At 36.3% G+C, this 19,119-nt stretch overlaps 1 protein-coding gene across 1 annotated transcript in view; it reads right to left on the bottom strand.

Moving 5' to 3' along the window:
- The window catches only part of DDX10 (DEAD-box helicase 10), a 284,268-nt gene that overhangs the window by 108,107 nt on the left and 157,042 nt on the right, over positions 1 to 19,119 (bottom strand). The window contains exons 14-15 of the mRNA XM_043898607.1: positions 11,060 to 11,179; positions 4,192 to 4,353 (exon numbers count right to left, since the gene is read on the bottom strand). Coding sequence (XP_043754542.1) covers positions 4,192 to 4,353; positions 11,060 to 11,179 — 282 coding nt within the window. The remainder of the gene's footprint in view (positions 1 to 4,191; positions 4,354 to 11,059; positions 11,180 to 19,119) is intronic.

The raw sequence follows: 19,119 nt of genomic DNA, 5'->3' as shown, positions 1-19,119 counted from the left end.
CACCAATACAGTATACTAACACATATATATGGAATTTAAAAAGATGGTAATGATAACCCTATATGCCAAACAGAAAAAGAGACACAGATGTACAGAACAGACTTTGGGACTCTGTGGGAGAAGGTGAGGGTGGGATGATCTGAGAGAACAGCACTGAAACAAGTATACTTTCAAGGGTCAAACAGATCATCAGCCCAGGTTGGATGCATGAGACAAGTGCTCAGGGCTGGTACACTGGGAAGACCCAGAGGGATGGGATGTGGAGGGCGGTGGGAGGGGGGATCGGGATGGGGAACACATGTAAATCCATGGCTGATTCATGTCAATGTATGACAAAAACCACTACAATACTGTAAAGTAATTAGCCTCCAACTAATAAAAATAAATAGAAAAAAATAAAATAAATAAAATCCAAATAAATAAATAAATTCTATGACACTTGGGAAAAAAAAAATAACATGCAATCCAAACTGGTGACTGGTTATCCAAATGGACTAGGTAATGCTAGGGCTCCAAAGCAAATATTCCAACTTGTTACAGCACAACACTCTCCCCCTCAAACATTATGCCAAATGTTAAAACCTAACGTTTAAAAAAAATAATACATATGCATTCTAGGTAGAAATCCAGTCCATGGCCAATTGGTACATAATTGATTTGAGCACCTGTATTGTATCTTATGGGCTTCCCTGGTAGCTCAGCTGGTAAAGAATCTGCCTGTAATGCAGGAGACCTGGGTTCGATTCCTGGGTCAGGGAGATCTCCTGGAGAAGTGGCTACCCACTCCAGTATTCTTGCCAAGAGAATCCCCATGGACAGAGCTTGGTGGGCTACAGTCCATGGGGTCGCAAAGAGTTGGACATGACTGAGCGACTAAGCACACTGTATCTTACGTATGCTATTATAATAAACTAAGTGTTCAAAAACATGAAATTTCACTAATATACAAAAACTTACATTTAAATAATAATTTTACCGATGAAAATACCAAGAAATGAATCATATTTGTGCCAAGTCGCATTCCCATTAAGCTGAATAAAGGGAAGATTACTTCGGTTTCTTCTTTGTGCTCTTTTTAGAATGCATGATATTTTCAGTCTCCAATATAGAAAGTATGCCATGGGCCACCTTGTGCAGAATATACTTATTTTATATAAAACAACAAACTTTGCTTTAAACAACAAACTTGTTTTTAAAAGATCTTATATCTCTTTTAGTTACAGAGAACTGTTTCAAAAGCAGTAGCATGTAAAGTTTGTGTGATTTCTCTCCCAACTGTATCAGCCCCAAACTGCTCTCTTCAACCTTGCTGTGAGACAGTCACAGTGATAGTTTTAAAGTCATATGCTATGTTTTAACAATGGTGCAAAGAAAATAAATTATGTAAAGTTTCAAAAATAAGTGCAAATGAAAAAGTATAGAACAATCTACAGTACTGTAGAATACTGTAGTACGAATGTAACAAAGGGAGAAAATAAGAATATGCATTTCTATTTACTAGTCTTTGCATAAACTTTAAGGATACATTAGTAATTAATAAAAATTTACCTCTGAGGTGGAGACAAGAATAAAAATGACAGGTATGGGCAGAAGCAAGACTTCTCAACATTAACTTTATCATCTTGACTTTGGAAAACATGAAGATATTATTCATTTCAAAAATTTAAATGTAAAAAAAATTGGAGCACAGAAAATTTCTATGCAGTGACTAAATATTCAAAGTTAACTGTGATTTAATTATAATCTTCCAGAGAATAGAACCCATATATTTTATTTTTTCTATTTTTGTTAATATTTATTTATTTGGCTGCTCTGGATCTTATTTGCATCACTTGGGACCTTTGATCTTCATTGCAGCACGCAGGTTCTTTAGTTGCAACATGTGGGATCTAGTTCCCTGACCAAGGATCGAGTCCAGGCCCCCTGCATACAGAATGTGGAGTCTTTGCCAATCAACCACCAGGGAAGTCCCAACACCATGTATATTATATAGTTCATCTTCACAGTCTAAGGCAGAGCCTAACACACAAACACTGTGTAATATACAACAGTAATTTGAAATTAAGTTCCTAAATATTTCAGAAACAATATTCCACAACCCAGATACAGTGATAACTTCCACACATCGGGAAGAGGGGTGAAAGGGAAAATAAGAAAAGGGGAAGAAGCAAATGGGGGTGGGGGGGAGCCTTAATTCTCTGTATTTCTTTTTACAGCTGACTACAATTTAAAAATAAAGGTAAAATGTTCTTATGCTGGATAAATAGTTTAAGAAGACTATAAGCAGAAACATGAAAAGTTGCTTGACACTCAGCATTACTAAAAATTTTAGCAACAAATTATTAACACCAAATTTCTATTTAAAGTACTGTGCTATCCAGGAGGCGGGAGCGGGGATCGGGATGGGGAATACATGTAAATCCATGGCTGATTCATGTCAATGTATGGCAAAAACCACTACAATACTGTAAAGTAATTAACCTCCAACTAATAAAAATAAATGGAAAAAAATAAAAATAAATAAATAAATAAATAAAGTACTGTGCTAAAAGCAGCAATGAAGGAAATGCTTAGTTATACCCCCAAACTCTAACCAGTATGTTTTAGGTTCATTTGTTCTCCACATTATGGAATGTTTTTCCTTGCCATTCATTTTCATCCCTGAAAGCTATCTTTAAGAACTAAATTTCTTATTCATTAAAGGCTACTGTGAAGTTGTATCAAATCTTAAAGAAATCATTAAATAACAACAAGGTCAAACAGGAGTCAAAATCTACAGTTTTTTTGTTTTTTGTTTTTTTTATTAGTTGGAGGCTAATTACTTCACAACATTTCAGTGGGTTTTGTAATACATTGATATGAATCAGCCATAGATTTACACGTATTCCCCATCCCGATCCCCCCTCCCACCTCCCTCTCCACCCGATTCCTCTGGGTCTTCCCAGTGCACCAGGCCCGAGCACTTGTCTCATGCATCCCACCTGGGCTGGTGATCTGTTTCACCATAGATAGTATACATGCTGTTCTTTCGAAACATCCCACCCTCACCTTCTCCCACAGAGTTCAAAAGTCTGTTCTGTATTTCTGTGTGTCTTTTTCTGTTTTGCATATAGGGTTATCGTTGCCATCTTTCTAAATTCCATATATATGTGTTAGTATGCTGTAATGTTCTTTATCTATATGGTTAATAATGATCATATGGCTAATTATTATGGTTAGTAATGATTAATATGGATATGGTTAATAATGACCACATCCAATGACTTGAAAATTTTTGATACAGAACTTAATATTATAGCAGTGATTCTTGCATATGTTACTGTGTTACCTGGAGACCATTCATTGTCTCAAGGGCATACCACAGAAACTTCTTTAAAAAGATAAATCTGTTTTAGTTCATTAACTGACTCATTTATCAAGTGAAAGGCCCACTTTTAAGTAGTGCAAAAGGACAGTAATATCATGAGGCCAGCATGGAGTAACCCTTTCAGTTTTAAGGATAACAGTTTAAGGCCAATAGGGCATATGCCTATATAGAAGTACTCTTTCTCACAAAGTTTCCTTATTTTTTTCTTAATTTAGTAAATTTAATCTTGTACCTATTGCCAAGTAATCGCTTATGGAAAGATTTAAGTTCAAACTGGAAACAATACTAATGTTGCTCAAACAGGTGAAACATGAAACACACCATGGTCCATCCACACCATGTAACACTCACTACTCAGTAACAGAAAGAAAGGGGTCAAACACGGAACTAGGTGATCTACAGATTCATGATGGGTGACAAAACTCAATCCTAAGAGGCCATATACTGCATGGTTTCATTTATATATATATTCTTGAAATGACAAAGTTATAGAAATGGAGTTCCTGATATAACTTCTAACAAGCGTACAACTACAATTATCTTCAAATTAGAACTTTATTTGGAAAAAAAAAAAAATCACTATAATTTGAGTCACCTCAACCAAAGGCAGATTTTGGTGACATTCTCAGAAACCAGTTAGTATACAAAGACTTCACCAGCAGAAGGAAAAAGGACTAGATAAAAAAAACAAAATAGCCACAGAAAAATAAGTGCTAAAGAAAATAGTAAAGTAACTTGGTTGTTAAAGAATCTCTATTGAACATTTAAATACATTTAGGACATACTAAATTTCATTCAGTATTCATTCAAGATAGAAAGCTTACCCGATGCTTTGCCTTAATTTTCTTCCTATATTCTTCTTTGTCAAATTTGTCCTCTTCTTGAAGCCTTTCCTTTGCTTTATCTAAGTTGATACCACCAGCGTCATCCTCTTCCTCAGTATCCTTGGAAACAGATTTCTGCACTTGTGGCCACTGCTGAACCAACTGCAGAGAGGAAAAAGGTGAATATGAGGCAGGAGACAAGGAACATCAACTTGCAAGAACGCCACTTGCACTTGCAGAATGATTTTGAAATGGTGCACATACATACTTTCTGCCTTACAACCTATATTTCTGAAACTTTCAAACAAGCTTTACAATAAAAGTGAGCAGGTGACAGAAAAGTCAAGATAAAGTAATGCTGCCATAACTCAATTAAGAGCAGGGTTAAAAGAAATTTTCATTAAATAATTTGGACAATAAGGTAGTTGCTTCCACATCATTTCAGCATTTGTAGTATGCAATACTCCACCAACTCAGCTCCAAATGATCTACACAGGGCGACAGCCAGGCTGAGCAGAGTGCCTGCCACTGCCGCGGCACGGCAGTGTACCTCCTCTAACACCTCTCAGCACACTGGGTTGTTTTACTTTCCTGTTTTCCTTCCTAGCATTAACCTCCTTGAGGGTAGTCATATGTCTTATTCATGTATCCTGAGAGCCCAACACATTATCTGGCATACATTATGTGCTCAAAATTGATGAAACACATATCAGTTGGTACCACACATAAAAACTGAAATAACTAAGTTAAGCGTAAAGGAGAAAGTCTGGATTTCATAAGCCTGCTCAGATCTATACAATTTTACACAAACATTTTATGGTTAGGAACAAGGTGATAAAGAAGTCAGAGCACTGATCTGAGAGTCAGGAGACGTGCCTTTAATGCTTTGGCTTTTTCACTAGCCCAGTGCGTAACCCTGAATAAATTACTTAATTTCCATACATCTGTATCATTGCTTGAAAAATAAGGTTTGTTTGACTTAATCATATTTCAGGCCTAACAGAGTAAAATTCTAGACAATTTAGACTAAAGCATTTCTCTTATTCCTGTAATTGACTGCCAGGAGGATTTAAGTAACTGCTCCAGTTTCTGAAAGACTGCTAATTAAACAGCAGGAAAATGAAGGCTGTCGGCATCATCTCATTCTTCAAGATGAGACTACCATAGAGTCACAACTTGAAGCAAGGGTCACAAATGCATGAGCAGCACAGCAGCAGTCACAGAAGAAGCTCTGAGAGAGATGAGTGGTGCCAGTTACGAACACCATCCACTGCTCTGACTTCTCCTTTATCAGAGTGGAAAAAATTCATCCCTAAGTGGAACCCTTCTTTCCTTGTTTACTCAGTCGTGTCCAACTCCCAACTCTTTGCAACACCATGGACTGTAGCCCGCCAGGATCCTGTGTCCATGAGATTTCCAAGGCAAGAATACTGGAGTGGATTGCCATTTCCTCCTCCAGGGGATCTTCCCAACCCAGGAATCGAACCCAAATCTCCTGTGTCTCCTGAATTGCAGGCAGATTCTTTACCACTGGGCCATCAGGGAAGCCTATGGGTGGAACAAATGGTAGCATTTCTTTCAGGGTTTTAGATCAGAAGTTTCACCATGGCTTATAGTTACACAGTGCTCCTGTCAGCAATACATTTACAATGAAGTATTTTACAGTTAAGGATTTACACTCAACCTGAAGTTAATGGGTATAATCTCTGCAGCTAAATTAGTAGCACAGTAAGGAACCTCAATACACTAAAAGCACTAATCCGCTCTTATAGTGAGCATGTGATACAATACTACAACTATTTTCTGATTTAGCCTGTTTCTCAAGTGCTGACCTCTTTTCTGGATCACAGAGATTCATATATTTCAATTTTATAGGCTTCCTCTGCAACTTCAACAACAACTTCAAAATTTGAATTGTATTCAACTTTGTTAGTTTTCATACTATTTATACACCATTTTACTCCACATTACCAGTGCAAATTGGCCTTCTAAACCAAAACCTAATCCCCAAAGTAACATCCAAATCTTTGCTAAATTCAGAATTAAAAGGAAACACACGCCTGCATATGGATTGTGCATACAGCAATTATATTAATAATGATAAAATATTTGATGTGACATGTGATACATTATAGTTAGAATAGAAAGCTCTGTTATTTTACTGGGGTATACACTTCTTCTGAGGGCTTACTATTTGTTAGGCACTGTTCTAAGTGCAGAGGACAGAGTAGTAAGCAGAGCCAACAAATACCTTCCCTCATGTAACTTTTTTCACCTCAGTGGAATAGAAGTACCTTCTCTCATTCCACTGGAGAGGAAATATCTTCCCTCATTCCCACTAGAGTGGAAGAAACAGAAAACCACTGAATAATTATAGAATGAAAAGTATCATAATAAGTGGTATGAAGAAAAAATAAACATAGAGCAAGGGAAATGATATCATGGTGCGCATGTGGTGCTGAGTGCTATGTCAGAATGAACATGGAAACCCACAGATCAGTCAGAGTGAAGCAGAGACAACATTCAGAAGATTCTATGACCACCGACTCTAGCATCACTACTTAAGGTGAGTCACTTGGCACTCTGAATATGTTTCCTCTTAAAAAATGAATATAATATTATTATATAATAAGTGATTTTCATGAGCAATCTGTGAGGTAACCTCTTCCCTACTCTATGGGGATGTATTTACACTAAGACCAGGTAATTATGAAATGTAAACCAGACACCTATACATCTAAGGTTATTTTAAAGCAGAGAATTTTTCCCACAGCAGGCCAGTAAGTAAAAACAAGCCAATATAGCATCTAAAATTTAGGAATAGCAGAGCAGAGGCTTTCTATAGTCAAGCAAAAGAAGCTGTGGTGAGAGGTTGTGTTATTATCCTTCTGCATGTTCCCACAGAGTACAATGAGAGATGGACCCCATGACAAGAAAGTCTTATCTATAAAAACAGGATCTGGGAAATTCAGAACCAACCCTGAAACAATCCAATCAAAAAATGGGCAGAAGACCTAAATAGAAACTTCTTCAAAGAAGACATACAGATGGACAACAAACACATGAGAAGATGCCCAACATCACTAATTATTAGAGAAATGCAAATCAAAACTGTGAGTATCACTTCACACCAGTCAGAATTGCCATCATCAAAAAATCTACAAACAACATTACTCTCAGTGGTGAAACACAAAGACTTCCCTCTAAGATCAGGAACAAGACAGGGTGTGCACTCTCATTACTACTATTCAACATAGCTTTACAAGTTCTAGGTACAGCACTTAGAGAAGAGAAAGAAATAAAAGGAATCCAGATCTGGAAAGAAGAAGTAAAAAATCTCAGTCTTTTCAGATTACATGATATTATGTGTAGAAAACCCAGAAGAAACTATCAGAAAATTACTAGAGCTAATCAGTGAATTCAGCAAAGTCGCAGGATACAAGGTCAGTACACAGAAATCATTTACATTCCCATACGCTAACAATGAATAATCAGAAAGAGAAATTAAGAAATCAATCCCATTCACCATTGCAACAAAAAGAATAAAATATCTAGGAATAAACCTACCTAAGGAGATAAAATAACTGTATATGGAAAATTAAAAGAGATTAATGAAAGAAATCAAAGATGACATAAACAGATGGCAAGATATTCCATGTTCCTGGGTAGGAAGACTCAATATTGTGAAAATGACTATAGTACCAAATGCAATCTACAGATTCAATGTGATCCCTATCAAATTACCAATGGCATTTTTCAGAGAACTAGAACAAAAAATTTCACAATTCATATGGAACACAAAAGACCCCAAATAGCAAAAGCAGTCTTGAGAAAGAAGAATGGAGCCTTCCTGACTTCAGACTATACTACAAAGCTACAGCCATCAAGACAGTATGGTCCTGGCACAAAAACAGAAACATAGATCAATGGAACAAGACGGAGAGCCCAGAGACAAACTCACGCACCTATGGGTACCTTTTTTTTTTTCTGACAAAGGAGGTAAGAATATACAATTGGGCAAAGATAGCCTCTTCAATAAGTGGTGCTGGGAAATAAGCTATGTGTAAAAGAATGAAATTAGAACACTTCCTAACGCCATACATAAAGATAAACTTGAAATGGATTAAAGACCTAAATGTAAGACCAGAAACTATAAAACTCTTAGAGGAAAACAGGTAGCACACTTGATGACATAAATCAAAGCAAGATCCCCTATGACACACCTCCTAGAGTAATGGAAATAAAAACAAAAATAAAGAAGTGGGATCTAATTAAACGTAAAAGCTTTTGCATAGTAAAGGAAACTATAAATAAGGCGAAAAGACAACCCTCAGAATGGGAGAAAATAATAGCAAAGGAAACAACTGACAAAGGATTAATTTCCAAAATATACAAGCAGCTCATGCAAATCAATACCAGAAAAACAAACAACCCAATCAAAAAGTAGGAAAAGGACCTAAACAGACATTTCTCCAAAGAAGAGGTATAGATGGCTAACAAACACTTAAAGCTGCTCAACAGCGCTCATTATTAGAGAAATGCAAATCAAAACTACAATGAGACAACCACCTTTTACCAGTTAGAATGGCCATCATTAAAGAGTTTACAAACAATAAATGCTGGAGAGGCTGTGGAGAAAAGGGAACCCTCTTGCATTGCTGGTGGGAATGTAAATTGATACAGCCACTATGGAAAATGGTATGATGATTCCTTAAAAAACTAGGAATAAAACTACCATATGACCCAGAAATTCCACTACTAGGCATATATCCTGAGGAAATCAAAATTGAAAAGGACACATTTGGCCCAATGTTCACTGCAGCACTATTTACAATTGCTAGAACACTGAAGCAACCTAGATGTCCATCAACAGATGAATGGATAAAGCTGTGCTACATATATACAATGGAATACTACTCAGCCATAAAAAGGAACACATTTGAGTCAGTTCTAATGAGACAGACGGACCTAGAGACTATTATACAGAGTGAAGTAAGTCAGAAAGAGAAAAAAAGTATCTTATACTGATGTATATATATGAAATCTAGAAAGATGGTACTGATGAATTTATTTGCAGGGCAGCAATGGAGAAACAGACATAGAGAACAGAATTATGGACACGGGAGGAGGAGAGGAGAGAGAGGGTGAGATGTATGGAGAGAGTAACATGGAAATTCACAATACCATATATAAAAACAGATAGCCAGTGGGAGTTTGTTGTATGACTCAGGGACCTCAAACAGGGTATCTGTAACAAAATCTAGAAGAGTGTGATAGGGAGGGAGATGGCAGGGAGGTTCGGGAGGGAAGGGACATGAGTATACCTATGGCTGATTCTTGTTGATGTCTGACAGAAAACAACAAAATTCCTTAAAGTAATTATCCTTCAATTAAAAAATAAATAATTTTTTAAAAAATATACCAAAAAATCTACAAACAATAAATGCTGGAGTTGGTGTGGAGAGAAAAGAATCCTCCTACACTGTTGGTGGAATGCAAACTGTAACAGCCACTAGAGAGAACAGTGTGGTGGCTCCTAAAAAAACTAAAACTAGAACTACCATATGACTCAGCAATAGCATTCCTGGGCATATATGCAGAGAAAAATCATCATTCAGAAAGAAACATGCACCCCATTGTTACTGCAGCACTATTTCCAACAGTCAGGACATGGGAGCAACTTAAACATCCATCATAAAGAAAATGTGGTATACACATACAATGGAATATTATCTAGCCATAAAAAGGAACAAAACTGTGCCATTTGCAGAGATGTGGATGGACCCAGAGACTATCATACAGAGTGAAGAAAGAGAGAAAGAGAAAAACAAGTATTGTTTCTTTTTTAAAATAAGTTTATTTATTTAATTTTATTTTTAATAGGAGGATAATTACTTTACAATATTTTGATAGCTCCTGCCAGACATCGATATGAATTTGCCATAAGTATACATATGTCCCCTTTCTTCTGAACCATGGTTCAAATATTATTAACACATATATGTGGAATATATATGGCATATATGAACCACATAGAAAAATGGTATAGATGCACTTATTTGTGAAACAGAAAGACAGAGAACAAACTATGGATACCAATGGAGACCGGGACCAGGATGGACTGGGAGACCGGGACTGGGATGGACTGGGAGACGGGGACTGGGATGGACTGGGAGACCAGGACTGGTATATATGCACTGCTGCATGATGGCGTTCAGTCGCTTAGTGGTGTTTGACTCTTGACTCTGCAGACCCGTGGACTGTAGCCCGCCAGGCTCCACTGTCCATGGGACTTTTCAGGCAAGAATACTGGAGTGGGCTGTCATTTCCTCCTCCAGGGGATCTTCCTAACCCAGGGATTAAATCTGGATCTCCTGCGTTGGTAGGTGGATTTTTTACCACTGAGCCACCTAAGAAGCACCATATATACACTACTATGTATAAAACAGATTAACTGATGAGAACCGATTGTACAGCACAGGGAACTCTACTCAATGCTCTGTGATGACCTAAATCGGAAGGAAATCCCAGGAAGAGGGATTATATATATACACACACATGTATGGCTGATTCACTTTGCTATACAGCAGAAACTAACACACACAGCATTTTAAAGCAACTATACTCTGATTAAAAAAAAGAAAACAAACTCTGTTGTTAATCATTAAGAAGTAGCCCAGCTTACTGTCACAAAGGCATTCTTGCCTACACATGTAGAGCTGACCAAATACCTACAGAAACAATTAAAGGAGTTGCCTGAGAGGTCTTGAGAAACATTTTTCTTATTAAAAATGGCATGTCAGCAGTAGAATCAAACTTTCTAATACTTGGAAAGTACCTCAGAAATGAAGCATTTATAGAATCTTACCTCTCCTTCATCAGTAAATGTTATTTTCTTATTTACTTTAAAATTTCTCTTCATTACTTTTTTTGCTTCTGCAATCTTGGTCACTTTTTTCTTCACACTGGATTTAGAAGGTTCTTTCTTCTGTGTCAGAATATACCAAAAAAAAAAAAAAAAAAAAAAAAAACAAAACACAGATGATTAGTTAAATGGCTATCTTATATTAACAATTTAACACTGGCAATACACTTTACAAACTTGAATGTGTTTATTGCTCATTGGTTAATGAGAAGCACCAAAGTTGCTGTCTAGAAATAAAATTATCAGCACTAAAGGAGTTTAAATTTCAATATGAGTGTTAGACATAAATAACCTTAAATTTCTACTGTTACTAAACTGTGTTACTAAACTTTTGTTACTAAACTGCTCTATCCTGATAATGTTGAAGCATTAGAAACTACATGATAATGTTATAAATAGACATATAAGGGAAAGCAACCTATTTTTCAGCTAAAAACAACACATTCTAAAAAATAGCTATAACTTCTAAGAAAAAACTTAAAACTTTTAGACTAGAAAAATGTTTCCCTGGAAAGCAAAATGACTCTAATACATTATTTTTGACTTCCTCTCATTACAGTAATTCACTATATGAATACTGGAAAACATCCTGTGATAGGTAAGTTGTATTCAAAGGTGAAATGGTCTTACTGCACAAAGGTGAAATGTGTTCAAAGGTGAAAAGTCTTACTTCTTAAAAGAAGTACGATCTCGTGAACAGGCATTTTGTCAACCCAAATAAATTGCTCCCTTTAGTACCATGTGAAGACAGGGCACTAATAAAGACTTCCTCCCACCCAGTCATTACTCCCACACCTGCTTTACCCTGCAGACACTTATCGAAGGAACCCCCAGGCTGGAGATTATGTTCCTAACTCCCACTAGATCTTCTTAGTTCTATCACTAGGCCGATTCTTAACAATCCTGGGTTGGCAGATATTTTGTCATCAACCTTCAACTTATGACAGAGAGAATGCCTATCAAACAGTGCAAAGCTGAGGGGATCATTATAACATAAAAATAATTAAACAGGAGTAAGATTTAATTGCTTAAATAAAAGCACAAAAAAATAATGAGGAGAAACAGGAGCAAACTTTCTGGAGGTGATGAGACTTGTTCTACCGCTTAATAGGAGTTTGTGTATACACCCGTCGAAATTCATCAAATGTTACACTTAAAATTGGTGTGTTTCACTGTATATAAACTTCTACCTCAAAAAAGAATCCTGTAAACAATACTGAACTTTAGTTAATGCCAGGCAAGCTGAAGTATATGGAAAAAAGTATAATGATATTGGCAACTTACTCAAAAATGCATTAAATGAAAAAAGGATGATGAATGGATTGACAGAAAACTACATGAGAAAGGAAATACGGTAAAAAGATAATTGCAGAACATGAGTGATGGATATTTTGGTATCAAAGTAAACTTTTTCAACCTTTCTGTATGTTTGAAATTTTTTGTAATAAAACACAAAAGGCCAGTCACAGAACTAGAGAAATGGTCAAAAAGCAAAGATACCAAAAACTGTCACAACAAAATAAAATAAAATAATAGAAAAATCAATCCTTCAGAGTGAAACCTCAGAGTGATGTGGGTCTATATCAAGAGATTCAGGGAAACCCATGATATCACTGAAATTAAATAACAAAACTTGGGGGTATTTACATCTTTGCAATTTTATGTTAATGTTCATGGTTTCTAAAAGGGATCTGTGTTCTCCCCTTCCTACCCACACACACTAAAAGGTTAAATCGCTCATTTGTTTTAGGGAAGTCACTGAAAGAAGGAACAGAAATGCCAACATGGGTGAGAAGACAAACATGCATTTTCCTAATAGGCTGTGGTGTTGGTCTGATATTCTAGAATTAATCCTCATTCATTCAAATATGCATTGTTATCAACACAGAGTATATCATAGTACATAATGCCCCAGCAGTGAAAGAGACAGATGGAGTCTCAATCCTCAAGGAACCTAACTTAATCAATGGGGGAAAATTTTAGATTATTTAATCACAGATGTATTAAGTGCTCAGACAAAATACAGAGGATGAATTCTTTAATAGGATGCCTGCCCTAGCTAGTCTAGAGTAAGGAGAGGAAGTCAAAGAAATCTTCCTTTTGAGGAACAGATGTTTGAACTGAGTAGCAAACATCACTGCATTTTTGCATTATTATTATTAGTGATATATTCGTGATGAACAAATATCTTCTGTGTGTCCACTGATGGGAGTATTTCATATACAGCTTATAAAGTTTCAGTTCAATGTCATTCTTTTGGATGTTAATTTTAGCATGTATCACGTTTGTTTATTTTGTAAAGGATATTCAGTTCAAAGGTTGTATGTATGTCTTCTTCAGCTATCTCAGTTTATCTCCCAAGAATCAAATGAATTTTGAGCATTAGTTTGCTAGTATGTGAGACAGTGCAATTATGCAATAGTTTGAACATTCTTCGGCATTGTCTTTCTTTGGGATTGGAATGAAAATTGACCTTTTCCAGTCCTGTGGCCACTGCTGAGTTTTCCAAATTTGCTGGCATACTGAATGTAGCATTTTCACAGCATCATCTTTTAGGATTTGAAGTAGCTCACCAGGAATTCCACCACCTCCACCTGCTTTGCTCATAGTGATGCTTCCTGAGGCCCACTTGACTTCCTCTGCCTCTAGGTGTCTGCCTCTAGGTGGGTGATCACACCATCGTGGGTCATGAAGACTTTTTGTGTACAGTTCTTCTGTATATTCCTGCCACCTCTTCTTAATATCATCTGCAGTTAGGTCTATACTGTTTCTATCCTTTATTGTGCCTATCTCTAATTTTCTTGAAGAAATCTCTAGTTTTTCCCATTCTATTTTTTTCCTCTATTTTTTTGCACTGATCACTGAGGAAGGCTTTCTTATCTCTCTGTGTTATTCTCTGGTACTCTGCATTCAAATGGGTATATCTTTCCTTTTCTCCTTTGCCTTTTGCATCTCTTCTTTTCTCAGCTATTTGTAAGGCCTCCTCAGATGACCATTTTGCCTTTTTGCATTTCTTTTCCTTGGGGATGGTCTTGATCCCTGCCTCCTGTACAATGTCACAATCCTCCATCCATAGTTCTTCAGGCACTCTGTTTATCAGATCTAATCCCCTGAGTCTAGCATATGTGTATTTAAATTTTGAAAGATATTTCCAAAGAAGTTATACAAACTTATAAAACAATTTGAGAATAACTGATTCTCCATATCTATTTAAACAAAGTATATCAGGCTTTACATTTACCAGTCAACTAGGAAAAAAAATCTCAGGGAAGTTTTAATATGTATTTTTATATTAAACAGAGCAAGACATCTTTACAAAGGCATTTATTTTTCAGTGCACTGTATATATCTTTTGCCAGCATTTTTAATGAACTTCAGGAATTTTATTTACTTGTAAAATTTCTTCATTTGTTAAAGATGCTTCAATATTTTCTCCCATTTATGTTTATACCTTTGCCATATAGGGTAAAATTCTTTCGTTTCGCTTTGCTTTGGTTTTAAGAAGCAGATATTTATAATATTTATAAAATTAACTTTTTAAATAACAAAATTTCCATGTTTCTAGGTTTGTGCCATACTTCATCAAAGTATAATGAAAGATTTCCTGACAAGACATAAAACATCAAAATCCCATTTTCATTTCTATTTGCACTTCTTCTACATCATGTATGCTATACTTTAAAATAAAATGTCAAGAGGAAAATGTCATAAAATACAAAGTTGATAAAGCATCAAGTCATTCTTGACAGTGATCGCTGTAGCAGGTTGCCAGGAATAACTTGGAAGATAAAAGAACAAGAACAGCTACAAACATAATAACAGTTCCAATCAAAAGGGCCATGTTAGTTAATATTGGCCTCAAGAAGATTCAAAATATAATCAATGAGAAAAACCTACCTCAGCATAAGCATCTAAAAATTACGAACACTAACAAAACAAAGAACTATCAAGCCTGATGGGAATCTTAGAGGATACCTATTATGCCTTCATGTTAAAGATCAGGGCATTTGTAGCATTTATAAACACTGATTTCCAAATTCCAAAAGTACTTTAGTACCAAAAGTTAGGTACTTTAGTACCTAAGTAACCAAACCGAGTAAAACTAGTTTGTTTTTTTTTTCCTAAGAAAAGCAAAATTGCCTGTCATGTAAACATAATCTTCAAACATCCTGTATTACTGGCTTTCCTGGTGGCTCAGATGGTAAAGAATCTGCCTGCAATGCAGGAGACCAGGGTTCAATCCCTGTGTCGGGAAGATCCCCTGGAGCAGGGGATGGCAACCCACTCCAGTATTCTTGCCTGGAGAATTCCATGGACAGAGAAGCCTGGCGGGCTACAGTCCATGGGGTCACAAAGAATCGGGGCATAACTGAGTGACTAGCACACACACATCCTACATTTACTGAACTACAGTAATTCACATATTTTAATTTTACAATATGAATTAAGGATACACTGCTTGACAATTTTAAAGCTATCTAAACTTCTTTGATGATTAGTGATATACCTGTTGCCCACTGGTATGTATTCTTTGGAAAAAGAAGTCTATTTGCACCATTTGTCCATCTAAAAATATGATTATTTGCCTTTTTGTTTTTGAGTTGTATGAGATCCTTATATATCTAAACAATATTGACCAGTTATCAGATATATAGTTTGTAAATATTTTCTCCCATCCTACATTGCCTTTTTAACTTGTTTCATTTGCTGTGGAAAGTTTTCAGGTCTGATGTAGTCCCCTTGCTTATTTCAGCTTCTGTGCCTATGCTATTGGCATATTAACCAAAAGGTCATTGCTCAGAACATGCTACTCAAATTACAAGACCCTAACCCCACCCCCTTTCTGAAAAGAAGCATAATAGCCGTTACATAATTTATTTGTCTCATTACTTGATATTTGTGCCAATATCAAGTAAAACTGCCTAAAAGACCCATTCTATAAATCCTTCCAAATTTTTAAATATTTTATAAACAATATGTGTTATTCAAACACAAAATCAAACGTATGAAAGCCCACATTGCCCAACAAAGTTCTTCACTTTTTTAAGGTTAGATCAGTTCTTATGATTATACTAAAATGCAAACGTAAGTAAACGTTAAACTTTCTCTATTCTGTATAATCCATAAAACCATGCACCACTAATTACATTGTCGTCTTTCTCTTTTTCTATTCTGTATGGTCAATAAGACCATGCACTACTAATACACTGAACTGCAGTTTCAACGTATAAAGTAATAAGAAATGATTAACATAACTATAACATGTTAAGCAGCAATGAAAAGATATTTATTATGAAATATTTATGATTCTTTTTAAAAGAGTCATTTTAACCAGTCAACATAAATAGGAAAACACACAATGAGTATTGCAATCTCTTCAAGAGAATCAGAGATACCAAGGGAACATTTCATGCAAAGATGGGCACAATAAAGGACAGAAACACGGTACGGACCTAAAAGAATCAGAAGATATTAAGAGGTGGCAAGAATACACAGAAGAACTGTACAAAACAGTCTTAGTGACCTGGATAACTATGATGGTGTGATCACTCACCAAGAGCCAGACATCATGGAAGGTGAAGGCAAGTGGGCCTTAGGAAGCATCACTATGAACAAAATTAGTGGAGGTGATGGAATTTCAGCTGAGCTATTCCAAATCCTGAAAGATAATGCTGTTAAAGTGCTGCACTCAATATGCCAGCAAATGTGGAAAACTCAGCAGTGGCCACAGGACTAGAAAAGGTCAGATTTCATTCCAAACCTAAAAAAGGGCAATATCAAAGAATGTACAAACTATCACACAACTGTGCTCAATTGAAATGCTAGCAAGGTAATGCTCAAAATCTTTCAAGCTAGGCTTCAACAGTATGTGAACTGAGAACTTCCAGATGTACAAGCTGGATTTAGAAATGGCAGGGGAACCAGAGATCAAACTGCCAACATCTGTGGGATCATAGAAAAATCAAAGGAATTCCAGAAAAACATCTACTCCTGCTTCATTGAATATCCTAAAGCCTTTGACTTTGTGGATCACAGCAAGCTGTGGAGAATTCTTGAGATGGGAATACCAGACCACCTGACTTGCCCCCTGAGAAATCTGTATGCAGGTCAAGAAGCAACAGTTAGAACTGGACATGGAACAATGGATTGATTCAAAATTGGGAAAGGAGTATGTCAGGGCTATATATTGTCATCCTGTTTATTTAAATTATATGCAGAGTACATCATGCAAAATGCCTGGCTGGATGAAGCACAAGCTGGAATCAAGATTGCTGAGAGAAAGATCTATAACTTCAGATATGCAGATGATACCACCCTAATGGCAGAAAGCAAAGAGGAACCAAAGACCCTCTTGATGAAAGTGAAAAAGGATAGTAAAAAAGCTAGCTTAAAATTCAACACAGAAAGCTAAGATCATGGCATCCAGTCCCATCACTTCATGGCAAATAGATCGGGAAAAAAATGGAAACAGTGACAGACTTTATTTTCTTGGGCTCCAAAATCACTGTGGAATGTGACTGCAGCCATGAAATTAAAAGACGCTCCTTGGAAGAAAAGCTATGACAAATCTAAACAATGTATTAAAAAGCAGACATATCATTTTGCCGGCAAACATTTCCAGTAGTCATGTACAGATGTGAGAGTTGGATCATAAAGAAGGCTGAGCACCAAAGAATTGATGCTTTTGATCTACGGTGTGGGAGAAGACTCTTGAGAGTCCCTTAGACTGCAAAGAGATCAAACTAGTCAATATTAAAGGAAATCAACCCTGAATATTCATTGGAAGGACTGCTGCTGAACCTGAAGCTCCAATACACTGGCCATCTGATGCAAAGAGCTGACTCACTGGAAAAGACTGATGCTGGGAAAGATTGAGGGCAGGAGGCAAGGGGGTGACAGAGGATGAGATGGTTGGATGGCATCATCGACTCAATGAACATGAGTTTGTGCAAACTACAGGATATATTGAAGGAAAGGGAATCCTGCCATGCTGCAGTCCTTGAGATCACAAAGAGTTGGGCACAACTAATGACTGAAGAACAACAACAAAGGCACAACCAATCTTCAAAAGATTTTTGATCGCTAGATTCCTCCTTCATGATTCCCACTCCCTGAATCTACAATTTACCTTAGAATACATTCCATTACCTGCTTCTTAACCTGCCACCATAACCAGTGAATGCTTTCACAAAAACAATTTTCAAATCTATCTCTAATATAGTTGCCACTGCTCTCTATTTCCTCTCTTACTATTCAAAGGATCCCCCAGCAAAGACTCATTGAAACACCAGTGTTCTTTTTTTCCTCCTTCAACATGTATCTTCTTTTTGTCATTAATTTCTTGTCAGAATTAACACAGATTTTTCCGATTTTAAAAAGCTGCTTCATAGCATTTCAGTCTAATACGTCTTTAAATCTCATTTCCTCTAACTAGTCTAGGTAAGATTTAAATTTCTTTTCTCCACCTCAACCATATTTTACTCTGCTTATTTCCTTAATTTAAGTCTCATCCTCAACTGAGTCTCATGGCCAGGCAAATCCATCACTGTCTCTACGTTATTTACTATCTTAAATGGTTCATTCTAACTTTGCAGCAATTTTTATACTGTTGCAAAGCATAAAATATAAAGATAATTCATATTTCTAATTCACTACCTTAGTAAATTTGTCTTTAGTTCAATGAAACTATCTAGGCTGTTTACTATTTTTTTTTTGCTAGCCTAGAAATACGTATTATTTGCTCCAACCATGCCCCTCACTCCACACTGAAGCCACTATAGGCAATTTCTCAGGTATTTCCAATTCTTTAGCAAAATTAGAGCTAGCCATATTTGCCTTAGGAATTCAATTTTTAACCTGCCACTTTCAATAAACATTTCTATATTAGGAAGCAGGCAGCTGGAAGCAATTTCTAGAAATACAGCCTGATACATGCTTTTTGTCCTTTTAGATTTTAGAAATGACAGCATGGATATCATTTTTAACAAGTGTCCAAATTGGCA

Source organism: Cervus elaphus, chromosome 1 (genome assembly GCF_910594005.1).
Source record: "Cervus elaphus chromosome 1, mCerEla1.1, whole genome shotgun sequence".
Classification (NCBI taxonomy): Eukaryota; Metazoa; Chordata; class Mammalia; order Artiodactyla; family Cervidae; genus Cervus; species Cervus elaphus.
The sequence above is the reverse complement of the archived record's forward strand: the minus strand, read 5'-3'. Positions and strand labels throughout refer to the sequence as shown.